The sequence below is a fragment of the Gymnogyps californianus genome, chromosome 7 (assembly GCF_018139145.2).
Source record: "Gymnogyps californianus isolate 813 chromosome 7, ASM1813914v2, whole genome shotgun sequence".
NCBI lineage: Eukaryota > Metazoa > Chordata > Aves > Accipitriformes > Cathartidae > Gymnogyps > Gymnogyps californianus.
Window position 1 is genome coordinate 32,961,927 of NC_059477.1, and position 15,754 is coordinate 32,977,680.

The 15,754-nt window shown below is 49.7% G+C and overlaps 1 protein-coding gene across 1 annotated transcript in view; it reads right to left on the reverse strand.

Annotated features, from left to right (window-relative positions):
- Positions 1-15,754, reverse strand: part of ITGB5 (integrin subunit beta 5) — a 64,090-nt gene that overhangs the window by 1,368 nt on the left and 46,968 nt on the right. The window contains exons 11-13 of the mRNA XM_050899661.1: positions 5,666-5,888; positions 4,849-4,952; positions 1,133-1,249 (exon numbers count right to left, since the gene is read on the reverse strand). Of these exons, the coding sequence (XP_050755618.1) occupies positions 1,133-1,249; positions 4,849-4,952; positions 5,666-5,888 (444 nt within the window). The remainder of the gene's footprint in view (positions 1-1,132; positions 1,250-4,848; positions 4,953-5,665; positions 5,889-15,754) is intronic.

Below are 15,754 nucleotides of genomic sequence, written 5' to 3' on the forward strand. Positions count from 1 at the left end.
TCCCGGATCATGATACAGGGACGTAACGACCTGGACCGCAGCCACTGAGCAAATGACCTCAGGGCAGCGCTAGCAGCAGTGACTAAATTAAAAAAGCAACAGTCCTCTCTGAAACCAAAGGGATTTTTTTTTTATTAAATAAATTCCTGGCTAGAGGCAGGTCAAAGGCACAGCTCTCACGGACGTCACCAGAGCCGGGATGTCATGTAGCACTTCAGGGGAAGAGCAGTGCTGCAGTGCCACAGTCCAGCAGTGATGCCTGGTTTTAATGCTGGGTGACCCATGTGGGACACAGAGGGTTAAGGTGCCTCTAGCAAAAGCCAGCTCAGCTTCTGGCCCACAAGGCGACAGGTGATGACTAGGCACTTTAAATAAGTACATTAATTGTCAGCTAATCAACTGGTCTTTCAATTAAGTGCAAGCTGCAGCACAAATAAAATAAAACGTGTGGTATCTCAGTCTTTCCCATACTGGCCTGTGCCTCCGAGGACCAGAGCAGATCGCGAGAAGCTACTGCTGGGTGCTCGCCAGCTTGTCCTGCAACACCACGTGAGGTTTTCTTTGAGAAACTGCATTGCACATGATTAAAATAATGCTGGAAAGCACAGCTGTCTGCGGCAGCCTGGGGAGGGGAGCAGGGACACACAGCCCTTACGCTGCCTGGACCAGAGCTAGCTCTTTGGCAATGCAGAAATCCATAGGTGGTGTGGGGCTTCCCTAACATCTTGACTTAGCCAGCAGCAGCACCAGGTGTCCCTTTTTGATTTTTTTGCTCCCAGGGGCTGTATCTCCAAATCAGTACATGGCATGCTTTTTGCTACGTAAATAGGCTGGGCTTAATTTCAGCATCCCAAGCTGGCAGAAAGCCCTTCAGCCGCTTGCTAGCAATGCTGGTGGCTCAGGTGCATGTTTCACTCTCAGAGTTCTTTTTTACTAAGTTGGGAGCATTTGGAGCTGGGTTTCAGCACTGTAAAACACTTTTTGTTTTAAATCATCCCAGTTCATCTGCTCACACATGCCTTCGTGCAGCCAGTGAAAACAGCCTTTCTGCAACCCACCAGGCTCCCCAGCAGCCCGTCACCTATCCCGAGGCAGCCTGTGCTATTAAAAGGAAACCCAAGGGAGGGCCAACCTGGCTCTTTGAGGACGGTGAGGTTGGATTTCCCACTAGCAAGCTCTGAGTAGGTGAACTTCATCACGCAGTTGTTCACCGGGTAGGCGCAGAGGATCGCGTTCGGGTCATCCGTTTCTGGAACAAGATGCAGAGTCGCCGAGTTTTATTTTGTTTTTTTATATTAAAAAAAAATCATAAAGACTGCAGAACTGTTGTATCCTAATTTCTTACATAAATGCTTCCAACACCCTCTTCTTTTTAAGCTAATTCCCCCCTAACAACTTGTGATGGCGTGGGTTCTCCTGATTTTGAACTAGTCACCCTTTCTAACGGGCTATGTCTAAAGCTGCACTATGGCACTTGGTTGACTTAGTTGGCAGGTTTAATATTAGGAATTAGCACAATTCTCCCCTGCAAGCTGAGCAGGGCTTCCCACGGGTGCCTGGGAACGGGGGAACAGGGAGCAAACCTGGGAAGCAGCACAGTTTGATCACAATTTGTGCAAATCGTAACTGAGCAGCGTCCAGACTTACTGCTCAAGAAAATGTGGCACTCGGCAAACATTGCATGGCAAACAGACACAACCTCACACATACACACACTCTTCCTTCACACAAGTCTGCTTTGGCAGTAATGCCGTTTTCTTCTTAATCTGCTAAATTTCTTGAACAGTGGAAGCTGAAAAGAAAGCGAGGGGCACGGACTCAGCCTGCGAGGACACGGAGGGGGCCATCAGCAGCAGCACCAGCCCATGGCTGGCTCGTGCTCCAGCTGTGCTGAACGGCTCCAGCTCCGGAAACTGTTGAGAAGTTTGTTTTTAAAGTGTGATATAGAAGAGCAAAATGGGGAGGGAAGGAGGGAGGGAGGGGGAAGGGAGGATTTGGTGGGAGGGGAGGATGCAGAGATGGGGGAGTTGCAAGAAATGAAACTACCTGATTCCCATGGCATACGGCGCTGTTTGTTTGCCTGTTTAACGTACTGTAGCACCAGGCAGAGCCTGCCGCTGCTCTGGTCTCTATAAGATGCTTCCTGAGGAAGGCTGCTTCACAAAAGCCATTACAAAGTTTCAGCAAAGCCATCATCTAAGGTTTGCAGCTCTAGGTTCAGGGGTGATTTCAGCAGAGCTACTGCCCTGCATGGCCATAGCTCATGGGGTGTCCCCGCTGCAGGGACAGTGCCTGGAGGGAGATGGGGCAACATCTCCAGCCAGGCCAGGTAGCTCTGCAGGAGCACATCTCTGTAGGCCTGCATGGGCTGAGAGTTTCAAGGAGAGGAAGGGATATGGGCACTCGGTGCTATTGGCTGCCAAAGACGTGACCTTGGCTTAGGCACCTGGAAAATGCTTCCCACAGCTCTCCTCCTCACTCGTATCCATGCCTGTCTGTCGCACTGAAAAATGATCGCGTTAATGACCACTGCTATTCCAGCCCCTTCTCTCTAGTGTCTGTTTGCCTTTCCTTTCAATGCCTTTGACCTGCTTTCAGTCAAAAGATTAATACTCTCCATTTCAACAGCTCTGAGCTCAGATGCAACTGCCCCTCTGGTGAGTCCTGACGAGGTTCCTGGTGTGGACAAACCTCAGCTGTTCCTACCTCAGGACGGGAAAACCTGCTCTACCTACACAGTGGTATCAAAGGCAGGGCTGGAGAAGTGCTGATTGTTACAAAGCAAAGTACTAATTAGATTAATATAGATAAAAATTCTATGTTTCTTGACTAATGCCCTTTGGAGTTGAGCAGCAAATCTTAGTTGAGCAGCAAATCTTTGTTCCTCCAGGCCCAGCTGCTTTCAATCCCATCCTTGCACCATTATTCTGCTAAAAGATACAGTGATTAACGTCTCGATAGTAATGATCTCTGTTGGTCTTTACTCAGTTTCAGAGATCACACGTCCATAGAGAGAGGTGTGATGGCCCCATCAAGGTTTCAGGCCCACTGATGTGTGCTGTTGGCAGGTTCAGGTCAGCACTGGACCTGTCATGCTCCTCTCGTGTTGAAAGTTCCTTTCTGGAACCATCACGAATGGAAATGTAATATTGCAGAAGTGAAGGAGATCCTGCTGAGTCCAATGCAAGTCATATAAGCCTCCCAAAAGGCATCATTCTGGCTCGTGAGTCCAACGATAGATGCCTCCGCTCTACAAAGCTTTGAAGCACTGGCTGCTTCATACCCAGAGCCAAAAGGCACTTGGGATCTTCCAAGGTGTGTTCATTGCAACTCGATATTTAAAAAGGTCCCATCCTCCACTGCCAGGACAATGCAGACCTATGTCTTCTGTGACAAATATCAGTGTTCGGCCTCTCAGCAGGGACTTTTAACATGTGCTACGTAACACAAAAGCACTTGAAGACCAGGATTTGGCTGAGTCTGCCTGTGAAGAAGTCTGTAATCCCCAAGCACTTTCTCTAGGAATATTTTGCTTTACCTCTTTCACTAGCAGCCCAGATCTCCAAGCTGCAGAGTGCCCGGAGCTCCCAAGAGCTCAGCACCACCCGCAATGTGACTGCAGTAGTTCAACAGAAGAATAAGTATAATTCCCCAAAATGTCTTAAAACAGAAATTTGGCTGTGTTTTTCTCTGAAAGCCATGTGAGGGGTTGGCAAACCACAGCCCAGCCTCACCTCCCAGGGCGCAGTCAGCACAAAAGCTAGCTTTGGCACAGTGCAACACCCAGGCAGGAGAGTTGAGCTTTAATTCCCAGTATTTGCTGGCTCCTAAGAAACGCAGGCCAGCCAGGCATCAGAAAGGAGCTTCGTGTGGTTTGGAAGTGCCTTGTAACCTCTTGCAGTGTGCTGGTGTAGGTGCACTCCCTGCTAAACTGTAGGGAGGATAGAGAGAACGAGAGCAAGTCTCCCAAAGGGAAAGGTAGGAAAACCCACTGGTCGTAATTTAAAAGCTAGACACTGGATGTGAGAGGAGTCAATGGGAAAAACATTGCCTGCAGGCAGCTCGGGAGGAAGGGAGAGAAAGGACAAGCAAGGTAGAGCACTCCTACCTCTATAAACTATGGGAAGAGGAGGAAATGTCAGATGTGGACAGTAATTTATCTCTGCTTGATCTCCATCCCTCCCTCCAAGGCGTATTGCTAAGGCCAGGGTCAGGATTAAAGCTGTCACAGTTTGGGTCTCCTCTACTCCCCCAAATAGCAATCAGTGACTCCCAGAACGGAGCTTGAAAAGAAGTGGGGGAAAGTCATCTGAGGGACACAGGTGTGGGGTGACCTCTAGAAGAGGACACAAAGGGCAGGACAGGAGCTTGCCGGGGGGACTTTTAGCAGTCAGTTCCACCAAAGCAGAACTCATCATCTCCAAAACAGCTTTGCTTTCTCTTACAAGCTCACTTCTTCCAAGATGAATTCTCAGAAGATTAGATAATGCCTTTTTTGGGTGATACTTTGTCCTTTTACACTCTCTCATGGCTCATCTAATCTTCTGTCTTATCTGATCTCATCCTGCTCTCTTTGCTCCTTGCACTGTCAGTAGGGGTCCTCACACGTCTTGCTTTTAAGATGTTATTTAAAATCAAAGGGTTTTTTACTTCAGTACAGATTACAGCCTGGAGAGAGGATCACACATACCACATATACACATATACACACTACATACACACATACATTTCTAAATACCAGGTGTTCCCTGAGGCTTTCTTTACAGATATGTCTTGGTCTGGTTAAGAGGAGTTCAACGCCGTAGTCACTGGCTCCCACCATCTGCAGTCCTGCTGCTGCCTACTTACCGAGAACATCCACAGTGGTGATGATCTCGTCCTTGCAGTGCTTTTGGCAGGTTTGGTTATCAGCCAGTCTTCCTGAGTTAAACAGCTTGCATTCAATGCAGTCCCTGCAGAAGGACACATGGAAGGGAAGATTAAGCACCCGTCAGAAACCGCATGAACATAGAGATTCACCCCTTGGAAAAGGACTCCCTGGGTGTTGGTCTGGAGGCTGCACATCTGCACCACAAGGGAAGAGCAACTTCAGGGCCAAGCATCTCCATCTCAAGGATGGATTTATTCTAGGGGGGGATTCAATGAAGGTGCAAAACAGCTGGTAGGTTTGGGGTCTGTTTTCCCTTTGGATGTCAGGAGCTGCATGTCAGCTACTGCAAAATCCATCCTCCCTGAGATCAAGGCAGACAGCATTGCTGCTCTGCGTCAGTCTGAGGCTGATGCCCAGGGCACCTCCGTTGCTGTGAGGCAGGCAGTTATCCCCATCCTCCCATCCTCTGCAGCTCGCAGCTCTCTGGGCCCAGATGTTTGCAGCTCAGGGTGCAGCAAAACTGGGGTGGCCAGCCTCTCCTGCAGAGCGGGACAGCACTGGAAATGAACAGGGACATGAATCTCCATGAGGACTTGGGCAGCAATACTTGTTGCTTCTCTACCTGGGATGCTCTCAGGTTGCTTAGCGTGGGCTCCGAGCAGTGGCAGGCTTGCCTGGGGCTATCACCCCTGTTTAACAAAGCAGGAGTAATTCCTTAGCTGAAAAGTCTCCCAGAAACCAAAGAGCTGCTCTTCCCACCAGCAAGAAGTCCCTCCTGAACCCCCTTGTGAGTACCTTTTAGTGCTACAGACGCCTGGGCAGGTGGGACACTTCTCACACGTCTCTCCAAAAGCCCCCGGCTCAGTGCACTGACACTTTCCACAGACGCAGGTGCCCCTGCCACTGCACATCTGCCCGTCGCTGGAAACACAGCCGTCTGTCTCGGTGGAGCAGTTGCAGTTGTCCCCGATGTAACCGGCGTGGCACTTGCACTCCCCGCAGTGACACTCTCCGTGGCCTGAAGGCAAGAGGAGTCAGGAGGCGTCAGCAGCATCCCGGGCCAGCGCTGGGCACTGTGGCTGCCCCTGCGCAGGAAGGATGAGCAGCCCAGCAGGAAAAGCTGCCAGAGAGACCTTACTCGGCAGAGTAACAAACAGATGGCGATGGGAAACACCTAGGTATCAAATTATTATCTACATTTAGCAGCAAAAAATACCTACTCGCAGCTCCTCCAGCTTCCCTCTATAGTCACTCAAGACAAACGGGCACCTCTCCTTTCCTAGGTGGGACCAGGTGGCCAGGACAGGGACACAAACTGCCCTTGGGAGGTACTAGCAGTGATGGTGACCGTGGGGAGAACAAGGCGGCTCCCTTCAAGCAGATACAGCCCGCAGCTGAGGGAGGTGACTTCCACCCCAAGTCCACGTGAAGAACAACCACCTACCATTGCAGAGCCCAAACATGATTAGCTGGTGGAGACCGCATGCTCCAGCCAGGTGTCAAACTTGTTACCCTCTTATTTTCCTCTCTCCGGATGCGGGTTCCCAAGCATCCCCCTCTTTTCAGGGTGCCCTTTTGCACCCTCCTGGTTTGTCCCCATTCAGTGCTTGACATCACCGAGCAAACATTAACATTCGAGAGCATGTTTTGGCAGTATGTTGTCATGAGCCTTTCTTACCCGCAGAGTGCATATTCCCCACCTCTGCCTCCTGGTGCCTAGCACTGTGTAACTGGGCTTTGCAGAGCACTATACCTCCCACCTCCGCAGAAGGCAAGCAGCATCTCTGTCACTCAGTCCCCAACACTTCCTAAGCATCGCTCAGCTTCACTTGTGTGCCCACCTGAAGGCTCTGGCTAAGCTAGGAGGGTTATGGGCAGTTTAGTACCATGATTTCCACTGCTACTGGAGTAGCAAGAATATTCAGGCTGACGAAGGGTCCCTGGCAGCAGCTTTCGAAATACTGCTTCTCAAACCAGATGTGTCCATCTCAGAGGCATGGCACAGGGCGGACAAATACTTCGGGGCACCAGAGGATGTGACAGAGTTGATGTGATCTCGCTGCTCAGCGCATGAGCCAGACAGGAGGCGGCACAGCCAGGCTGTGGCCAGTTTTCTGCTCAGTCTTGCTTTGGCATTGGATTTTGCTAGCAGAGCCGCTGTGCGAGTAAATGGGGGGCCCAAGCCATGCTTCCAGCCTAGCCTTCTCCAGGCCACACCACTCAACAAGAAGTTTTCTCCTCCTCCACGCTTCCCGGCCCACTGCGGATCCTGAACTCTGGAGATCAGTATTACTGCTGAGCCCTCAAAATGGCGTAAAAGAGGGGGCTCCTGCAAGGGCTTCCATGTTTACTGGGCTGGCTGGTGTTTTGTACGAATTAATCTTTTCTTTCTCTGCCTACATTGAGAGATATGAAGATGGGAATGGAGCAGTACTTCCTTGCTGGTTTTGAACCCAGGGTTTAGCAGCAAAAAGCCTAGCAGGTCAACCATTTCATAAGGTCTTTCCTACCCTTCTTTCCTAACAGTTTTACTTAAGAAGTACTCCCCAAAACCTTAAAACGCCTTAAAAAAAATTGAATCAACAAGCACTGTCTCCTGTGTCCAAGCGAGACCTCTATGTCCCAGCCAGTACCATGAAGGTTGCTGGGACCAGCTGAACCTCTCCCAGGGAGTAGCTCAGGGCAGCTCACAGCAGAGGTGGATGAAGAAACCGATCCAGTAAGGGCACTCCTCTACTGAAGCATCCCCTTGCAGCTATGGGGTTTAGTGATGGGCTGAGAAAGTCAACAGGCTTCAAGGCTTTCAGTGACGGTAAGTGGAGTGGCTGGCTGCCGAGCTGGTTTCAGAAAGGCATCCATCAGCTCGCTGGAAATACTGCTTGAATTCCTCCTTGGTCGGTCCCTAGGAGAAGGGATGCCTTTGAAGGCATAGCTTATAGAGCTGAAGGGTTTGTATATGAGGCTCAGCAGCAACCTAATTACAGCTCAGCTTTCCCACTGGAAACAGCCTCAAGCACCTCAGACACGATAAATTATACACACGCTCCTTTCATCGGCACAAAACCGCCTCTCCCATCGCTCCAAGAGTACCAGAGAGGCTGTGGATTGTCAAGCTATATCCCTTGCCAAAAGTCATGGGAGCACCTTCTGTTTTACTAGGCATCTCATATGTCCCAGCACATGACAAGTTGCCCTCCTACAGCCTCTTTTGCACTCCCACCGTTTGCTTTGGATCCCGCCTGCAAACTCAAACATTACTAGACAGAGGAGATTATGTTTACAAGATCTCCAGAGGTGACCTCCTTCCCTGCCCACATCTGATGAAGATTAAAAATCCCTCGCTCTGTTTGCCTTCATGGCGACAGCTTTGCCCTTTCCCCAGACACATCCGTACAGGCAGGTTTGGTTTGCTCCTCCCGTACAAAGCTCCGGTTTTGAGCCCATGGACACAGCTACGTCCACCACCGCTGCTGCTCAGGGAGCAGCTGCAGAACGGGGACAGCTGTGCCCTCCGCTTCACAAGCAAACCAAATGGCGTGGTTGGCTTTTAATTCAGGCAATCAGGCTCTCGCACACAGCAAGTTTGGTGCCTCCATGGCAATGCATGTGTCCAAATCAGTTATAAATCATGGTTTTCTTAAATGGGCACTATTTCAAGGAATCCAAAGCAGCTGGCATTGGGAATCCACGTATAAGGCATTTAGTAAATGTGCTCATGCTTGAACTTGAGCTGTGAGGGCCAAGAGAAGCAAGCCGATTGCATTCACACCACCTCATGGTCCCAACCCGGGTGGGAGCCACCCCCCTGCACTTGGGCAGAGGGGCAGAGCCCCTGTATCGTCAGCCTTAGCTCAGCCCTCCTAGGACACCACAGAGCCCAGCACAAGATCCAAATCCTTTGGAAATCTGCCTCTGGACCATAAAATGGTTCAGTTTTTAAAGCTGTCAGCGCCAGGCCAGTATAGGAGGCTAGAAAGACTGCACATCCCTTCCAGCCCCTGGCAGGCTGGGGATGGAGCCTGGAACGACTGTCCCAGGGAAGGGAAACAGCCATTTCCAACTAATGCATCCTATTAAACCACTGCGATTCGAAAATTTAAGAAACAGCATCTTAAAGCAAGCGGTTTTGTTTATTGAAGGGCATGAAGAAAAAGCCGTTCTATATGAGGGTGACTAAGTGTGGGGTTAAAATTTACAAACATGTTGAAATGTGTTTTCTGCCTTGGCCACACTGGCTGAACATGCAAGAAGTCACTGGCTGAAGCTCATCATGGGGAATGTGGCAAGAGTGGGAATTTCCATGTTGACCTTTAAAACGGCAAAGATGTTACAATCTTCACTGCCTTCATCAGCTTGAGTGGCCACTCCTGCAAGCACCATGAGCTCCACTTCTGGTGCTCTCCATCCCTCTCCCACACAGCCTGAAGACTGGAGAAACATGGTGAGTGGGATACATTTATTTCTCATATGGGTGTGACAAGAGTCGTCCCACTTCTCAATGTCCACCTGGAGCACCACAGATGGGAATCCACTCCGTCCTCTTGCTCAGGGGACAACCTCAGAAGAGCCCTGAGGCAATGTGGCAGCGAGTCCTTTGGTGACGGTGACCCAGAGCTGAGGTTTGCAGCATGCAGACTGCTACCTGGTACTCGTATTTTGCAGCAAAATGTGCTGCACGTTTCCAATCATCTCAGCTATCCTATGGTCACATGCAGTGCTGATGTGGTTAAGCAGTCTCTAGGCCATGTAAGATCATGCCTGCAGGAAGCCTTCCACCACTATGCCAATAATGAACCTAGTTTCACTTCCCAGTTTCGTTTCCAAGATGAAAATGCATCCTCGAGGAGGGGGTGTTTCAAGACACCTCTGCACCAACAGAAGTCTTATGGTGCAGGACATTACCCTGGACTTCAACCCCCTTGAACCCTTTGAGTTTGCATGTTCTCTATTAAAGCTGATTTATGAAGCCAAAAGACATTAATTATGTTCTCCAAACCTAACAAGAGATATTTTCTTCTGTTCCCATCCTTGAAATGAGACGAGCTTAGATGTTTAAAAGATCCAGATCTAAATGGGAAATGAAATGCTCCCTCTGAATTTGATAACACACTTTCCAGCCAGCTCGTGATTGTTGGGAGGGCTAACATGAAACACATGTCAGGGAGGCTGCAGAAACACGCTGGAAGGGTGTAGCAGAGGAAAGCAATGCTTCTGTGGGGGGAGAGCAGTCCCCAGACTAAGTCTGGACTAGTTTGGGATCCAGCAGGGCAGGAGCCACGGGGTGTACCGCTGCTTGGAGGCACCCTCTTCCCAAGGAGGCCACCAAGGTGGACCGAGACCTGCAGCCCAGCTGGTCCCTCCGTCTCTCTCCCCGCTCCGAAATACATCCCCATCCTACTGCCGTGCCCCGGCTGGGCTGCACATCTCCCTGTCACTCAGGCGGCTTTTGGCAGGACATCCAACCGTCCTCGTTTCACCCCAGCCGCCTCTGCCTCTCCCCCTCAGCTGCCTGCCGGGATGACAGCCGCAGACCAAACCCCCTCTGCCCTCACCCTGGCACTGCACAAACCCGACTTGGCAGCCCGACACCAGCGCTGCGTGCCGCGGCTCTGGTCCCCGAGCGGGGGTCGTTGCTGGTGAGCAGGAATCGGGATAGCAGCTTCTGGCAGAAAATTCCAGCCTCTGACCTTGATTTCATCCCAGGCTTCCTGAGAGCAGGCTGCAAAGTGGGACCCTGCAGTGGCCGAGTGCTCAGTGGAACAGCCCGCCTGCCCTCCATGATAACTGTTTGCCTTTTAGGAATTGCACTGACTGCTGCTGCACCAAGAGGTCTGAAACTCAATGCACTAAAAGCTCTGTCGCTAGGTCTTTTGATAGAAAGTGGTTTTCCTAAAGCCCCCATCTTCTGGGGACCTCAAAATTATGCAAAAATAACAGCTTTCTGAAAGAAATAAAAAATGATCCCCCCTTTCCTTCTTCTTCCCCCAGCTTTATATGCTGAGCATGACATCATATGGTATGGAATATCCCTTTGGTCAGTTGGGGTCAGCTGTCCCGGCTGTGTCCCCTCCCAACTTCTTGTGCACCCCCAGCCTACTCACTGGTGGGGTGGGGTGAGAAGCAGAAAAGGCCTTGACTCAGTGTAAGCAGTGTAAGCACTGCTCAGCAGTAACTACAACATCCCTGTATTATCAACACTGTTTTCAGCACAAATCCAAAACTTAGCCCCATACTAGCTACTGTGAAGAAAATTAACTCTATCCCAGCCAAAACCATCACAGAGAGGGGGAAAGAGTTTGAAGACAAGCCCCTCCAACACTCCTTTTTTTCCCACCTTCTAGAAAATTAAATTGATGTGCCTACCATACAAGAAAAAAATAATCCTCATGATTTTTAAGCCAGTTTCTTGGTTTCTGAGCACTCGGGAGGGGAAAGGTCATACTGCCTTTTGTTCCCATTAAATCAAGCTGCTTATTTTTGTGCCTCCATGCTCACATCCAGGCTTTTGGTCAGGACCTTCAAAATGCTGTGCTTTTGTCATTTTTAGTTACTTGAACAACTAGCTTGAAAAAAACCCACAAAAACCCCACAGGAAAACCAATTAAGAGAAATAAGTTATGGCAAGCAATTTCCAGGTTCTCTGGTGCCATCCCTTTAACAAGCCCTGGCTGCTGTGCCCATCACCCAGAGAGCCCCGACGCAGAAGCCACATGTTGTTTGTACTCCCTAGGGGTGGATGCACCAAAACCATCTGCTTATGAGAGAAGTAGTCGAACCCTACCGACACAGGACACTGCTTCAGCATCGGTTTTGTACCAGACCAGACAATCTCTCAGCAAAAGCGCTTGACGTCTGGAGGAGAGGCTCTGTGAACGGCACATTTTGAGTGGGAGGAGGAAGGGCAGTGGAAGAGGCTTTGAACACTTGGAAAACGTAGACCTTTCCATTTGGGAAAGGGCTATGGTAAGACACAGTGCCTGCTTAGGCAAATAAATCATCAACTTCCCCACTAATCTCTTTCCATGACTTAAAGCAGCTGGCGCTGCACATGAAGAGGCCAGGCAAGGCAAGGCAGCCTGCCCGTGGCACTGCTCAGGTTCACAGCACCGTCCTGCTGCCAGATGGTCGGCACTGGTAGGAAGTAAGGGAGAGCTCGGGAAATTTTAAATACTGGGGATGGGCTTAGGATCCATTCCCCGAGTCACACCAGTCTGGCAGGGAAAACAAGAGTGGCAGGTTGGCAGGAGCATCCCCAACTCCTGGAGCCTACAGAGCATAACAACCTCCTTGTGAAAAGGAATTTACTATATAAACAAAGACAGACAAACGTCAAGGGTCCAAGGTTTCTGTGTAAACTGAAATGCATCCACCAACTGCCTCCATTCACACCAGAAGAGAGCTCGCCCACGCTCATTTATCCACAACGCAATACTGAAACAACAAAACAAACACTAAGAGGCTAGTAATAAGTAAATAGTGCTTTTCTGTATGTTATTTACACCAGACACCATGGATCTGTGCATCTTCCCATTGCATTAATTTCAATGGATATTTATATCCTGAAGCATACGAGTTTGGCCAAGAATCGACAAGGCTTTAAATAAGCCTTTATTTCAATCCTAGTGCTGGTTGAGCTCACCAATCATCAAAAATAGCATCAGAGATGCAGGCTAATGAAACCAAAGGTGAAGGAATAAATACATGCTTGAGCTGCTAATTCAGCCTTGGGTACCACAAGCCCCATCACCAGCTCCACATTACTGCCAGCATCCCCCATGTTGCAGCACTGCCATTACAAAAAAAAACCCTCAGCCCCCCAGTTTCTCACTCACTTGGGAACTTCTGAGTTAAATGAGAACTGGGCAGGGAAGACAGGGCTTTGGAAACTGCTGTCTCATGAAGGCAGCTGAAAGTGATCCGGGGCAGGCGGATTTCCTGTGGCAGCCCTGGCCAGCCTTTCCTCATTTTCCTTCTCTCGGCTACAGAAGTGGAGCTGAAACGCAATCACAAGATACGGCTGATGATCCACCAGAAAGCCAAAACAGGCAGCAAGGAGTCATTTCCTGAAGGAGATCTAAAGCTGCATTTCTTAAAATAAAGCCTTCCTTTTTTTTTTTTTTTTTAAAGTAAGCTCAGCACTCCACAAATCTCTTGACTTTTGCTTACGTTAGCGCCTCAGCCGAGCCTGCCACACGTGGCCTTTTGGACGGAGACCCAGAGCTGGGAATTGGAGCTTTTAGGTCCTGCTGCCGTCTCTGCTACCGATGCAGGGAGTGATACGGGGCGAGGGCTGCTGCCAGATCCTCCCAGGGACGCAGTGCTTCATTCTGAGCGGGGGCAATCGGGATGGGCGTGCCGGTTCCCTTCGAGCCGTGGGTCCAAATACCATCCCATCAAATTGGGCATATGCTCATCCACGGCTTTGTCACCCCGTAAACACCTGACATGGAAGGCACTGCAGAAGCTGCTAACAATTCATATTATTCCTTAAGCCAGATAGGAAGGGGGGATGTGTGTGTGAATCCTCTGGTTCTTCCCCCTCCTGTATTTCCCTCCAATCCTCTAACTCAAAAAGGGCTCTGTGCCACTGTTCTTTTCAGTTGACCTCCATCCCTTCTCATGCAGGTGTTTACTGGGTCTCCCATGGGACACACCAATGCCTCTCCCACTGCAGTGCTCTTTTCTCCAGCCAGCTCTCCGGCCCCCTAACAGACGAGACCCACTTGCAGAACCCCCTCGATGTAGCTCCCCCCATTTGTTTCCTTTCTCCCCAAAAAGCCTGACAGAGAAAACTGCTTGACAAAGAGCAGCTTCCATTTGGCTCTTCCAGCCCTGCCCCAGATACCACCAACACCCGTGGGTCCAGAACCAGGAGCTTCTCCCCCACTTACATACTTCTTGGCCCATCTCTTTGTCCAGGTCTGCTTATACAATCCTACATTTAGCCTTCAGCTTTTGTCACCGTGAAAGCTCTGGAAGATTTAGAAACATGAGGGGACATACGGTGAGCACGCAGTTAGTTAGATGAAATGCACATAAAGGACTTGAGAAAAGCTATAGCGCTGCAACCCTTCCACTGACGTGTGGTGCCTCCAGGAAGGACGAGCTTCATCCTCCTGCTCCAGTGCCTGAGCAGGCTCCTACCAGCTCCTACCACCCAAAAAACCTCCAGATTTGTTCTTAAAATAAAACTTGGCTCCAAAACAAAGCCGCACAATCCCAAATGCCTGAACTCCAGGGCCAAATTCTATGGTTCAGGTCCATCCTTCAAATGAAAAGCAGGCTAATCCCCACCCTGCCGAAGCCCAAGTGTGCTGAATGTCCTTTCAGCTGGACCTCTTTAAGAGGAGTGGGCTCTGGAGCAGAGAGATTCTTTCTCTGCAAAATCCAGTGCTGTGGGAGCCTTGCCCAGTTCTGTGTTTGGATGCAAACACATACTCTGGTGCAAGTTCACCAAAGGTTCATGGTTTTGGAACGGATTTCTCCCTTCCCAAAGAAGCTGGAAGAAGTCAGAATATCATTCAAAATAAGACAAAAAAAAAAGAGAAAGAACGAACTCGCAGCCTGTGCTGCACTTCCCTTTCAGGTCAATTATTTAAATTCGATTTTTTAAAGCAAACTGAGCAAAATTCACAGGTTGTCAGTGCATGTCAACAAGAAATGCAGAGACCCAGAATTTCACTCACCTGCTGGTTTGAGGCTTTCACCTGCCTCTAACCCCCAAACACAGCATTCATTTCCAAATGTTTATTTCCGTTAATTACTATCATCAGAAGGACCAAATGCAAATGCCAAACTCAGTGGGACGCCGGCCATGAAGGCAGAGTATTTAAGCGAGTTTGTTCTAAAACCATCTTCTCTCTTTGGGGAGCGAGTAGGCGATGAGCTGTGTTTTCAAAGTTCATCTTGTTTTTACTTCGGAGCTTTCTACTTTCTGAGATATGGGGTTCCCGGCTGTGGGAGGGGGCGGCTGCAGCAGGACAGGGGGGTTTGGGTGCATGCATGCACCATCAGATGACACTTCTGGTTGCGACCCACACGCTGTGCCGCTTTAAGAGCGGAGACCCACAGACAGAGCTCTGGCTCCCGTAAAGATGTCAAAGACGTCACTTCTTTATTCTTTAATTCTGCCCTGGCATTTAATGCCTCATTAGCATGCATTAACACTTGGAAAAGGTCCGCTCAAGGACAAGGAGAAACCCCAGTGAAAAGAGGCAGGAACAGCAGCGCTCTGTGTGGGTTGGTCCTCCAAGGAGATGCTGCCAGATTTGGGGAGAGCTGCAAGACTTTGACAGCAATGAGGGGAAAAGGAAGGGTAAGAAAAGGCAGCCTTGCCTTTTCGTGACAGGAATGGAAACTCTGGCAAAGCAGTACGCGATACGCTGGGGAAAGAAAGTCCAACTCAATTGCTGTTTCAGTGTGAACAACCAACACAAACCCTTGGTGTGAGCAAGGTAGGGCAGGCAGGGTATACCAGCTGCCAGAAACACAACGGAAGATGAAGAATAAATATAGCACTGAGCAGAAACACGAATGGAAATATCATTTGTGTTCCCGTGAGAAATCCACGCAAAGATCATAAAATATCTCGAGTTGGAAGGGACCCATAAGGATCATTGAGTCCAACTCCCAAATAATAATATTTAACAGGTAACGATGTAACGGTAATGCCTGGTGGTATAATACCTAATACTGCATTTATTTATTGTGAAAGAAATCCAGAGGAGCATATACCTCAAGCACAGAGCATTCTAGCTAAGAACCATCCACCTGCACTGAAACGCAGCCACCTCTGACCTGAAACCCAGCAGCTGCACCGGGCGACACAGGAGGTCATTAGCGGAGCAATCGGAGGGGGAACCAGGCATTTTTACACGCTGCAGC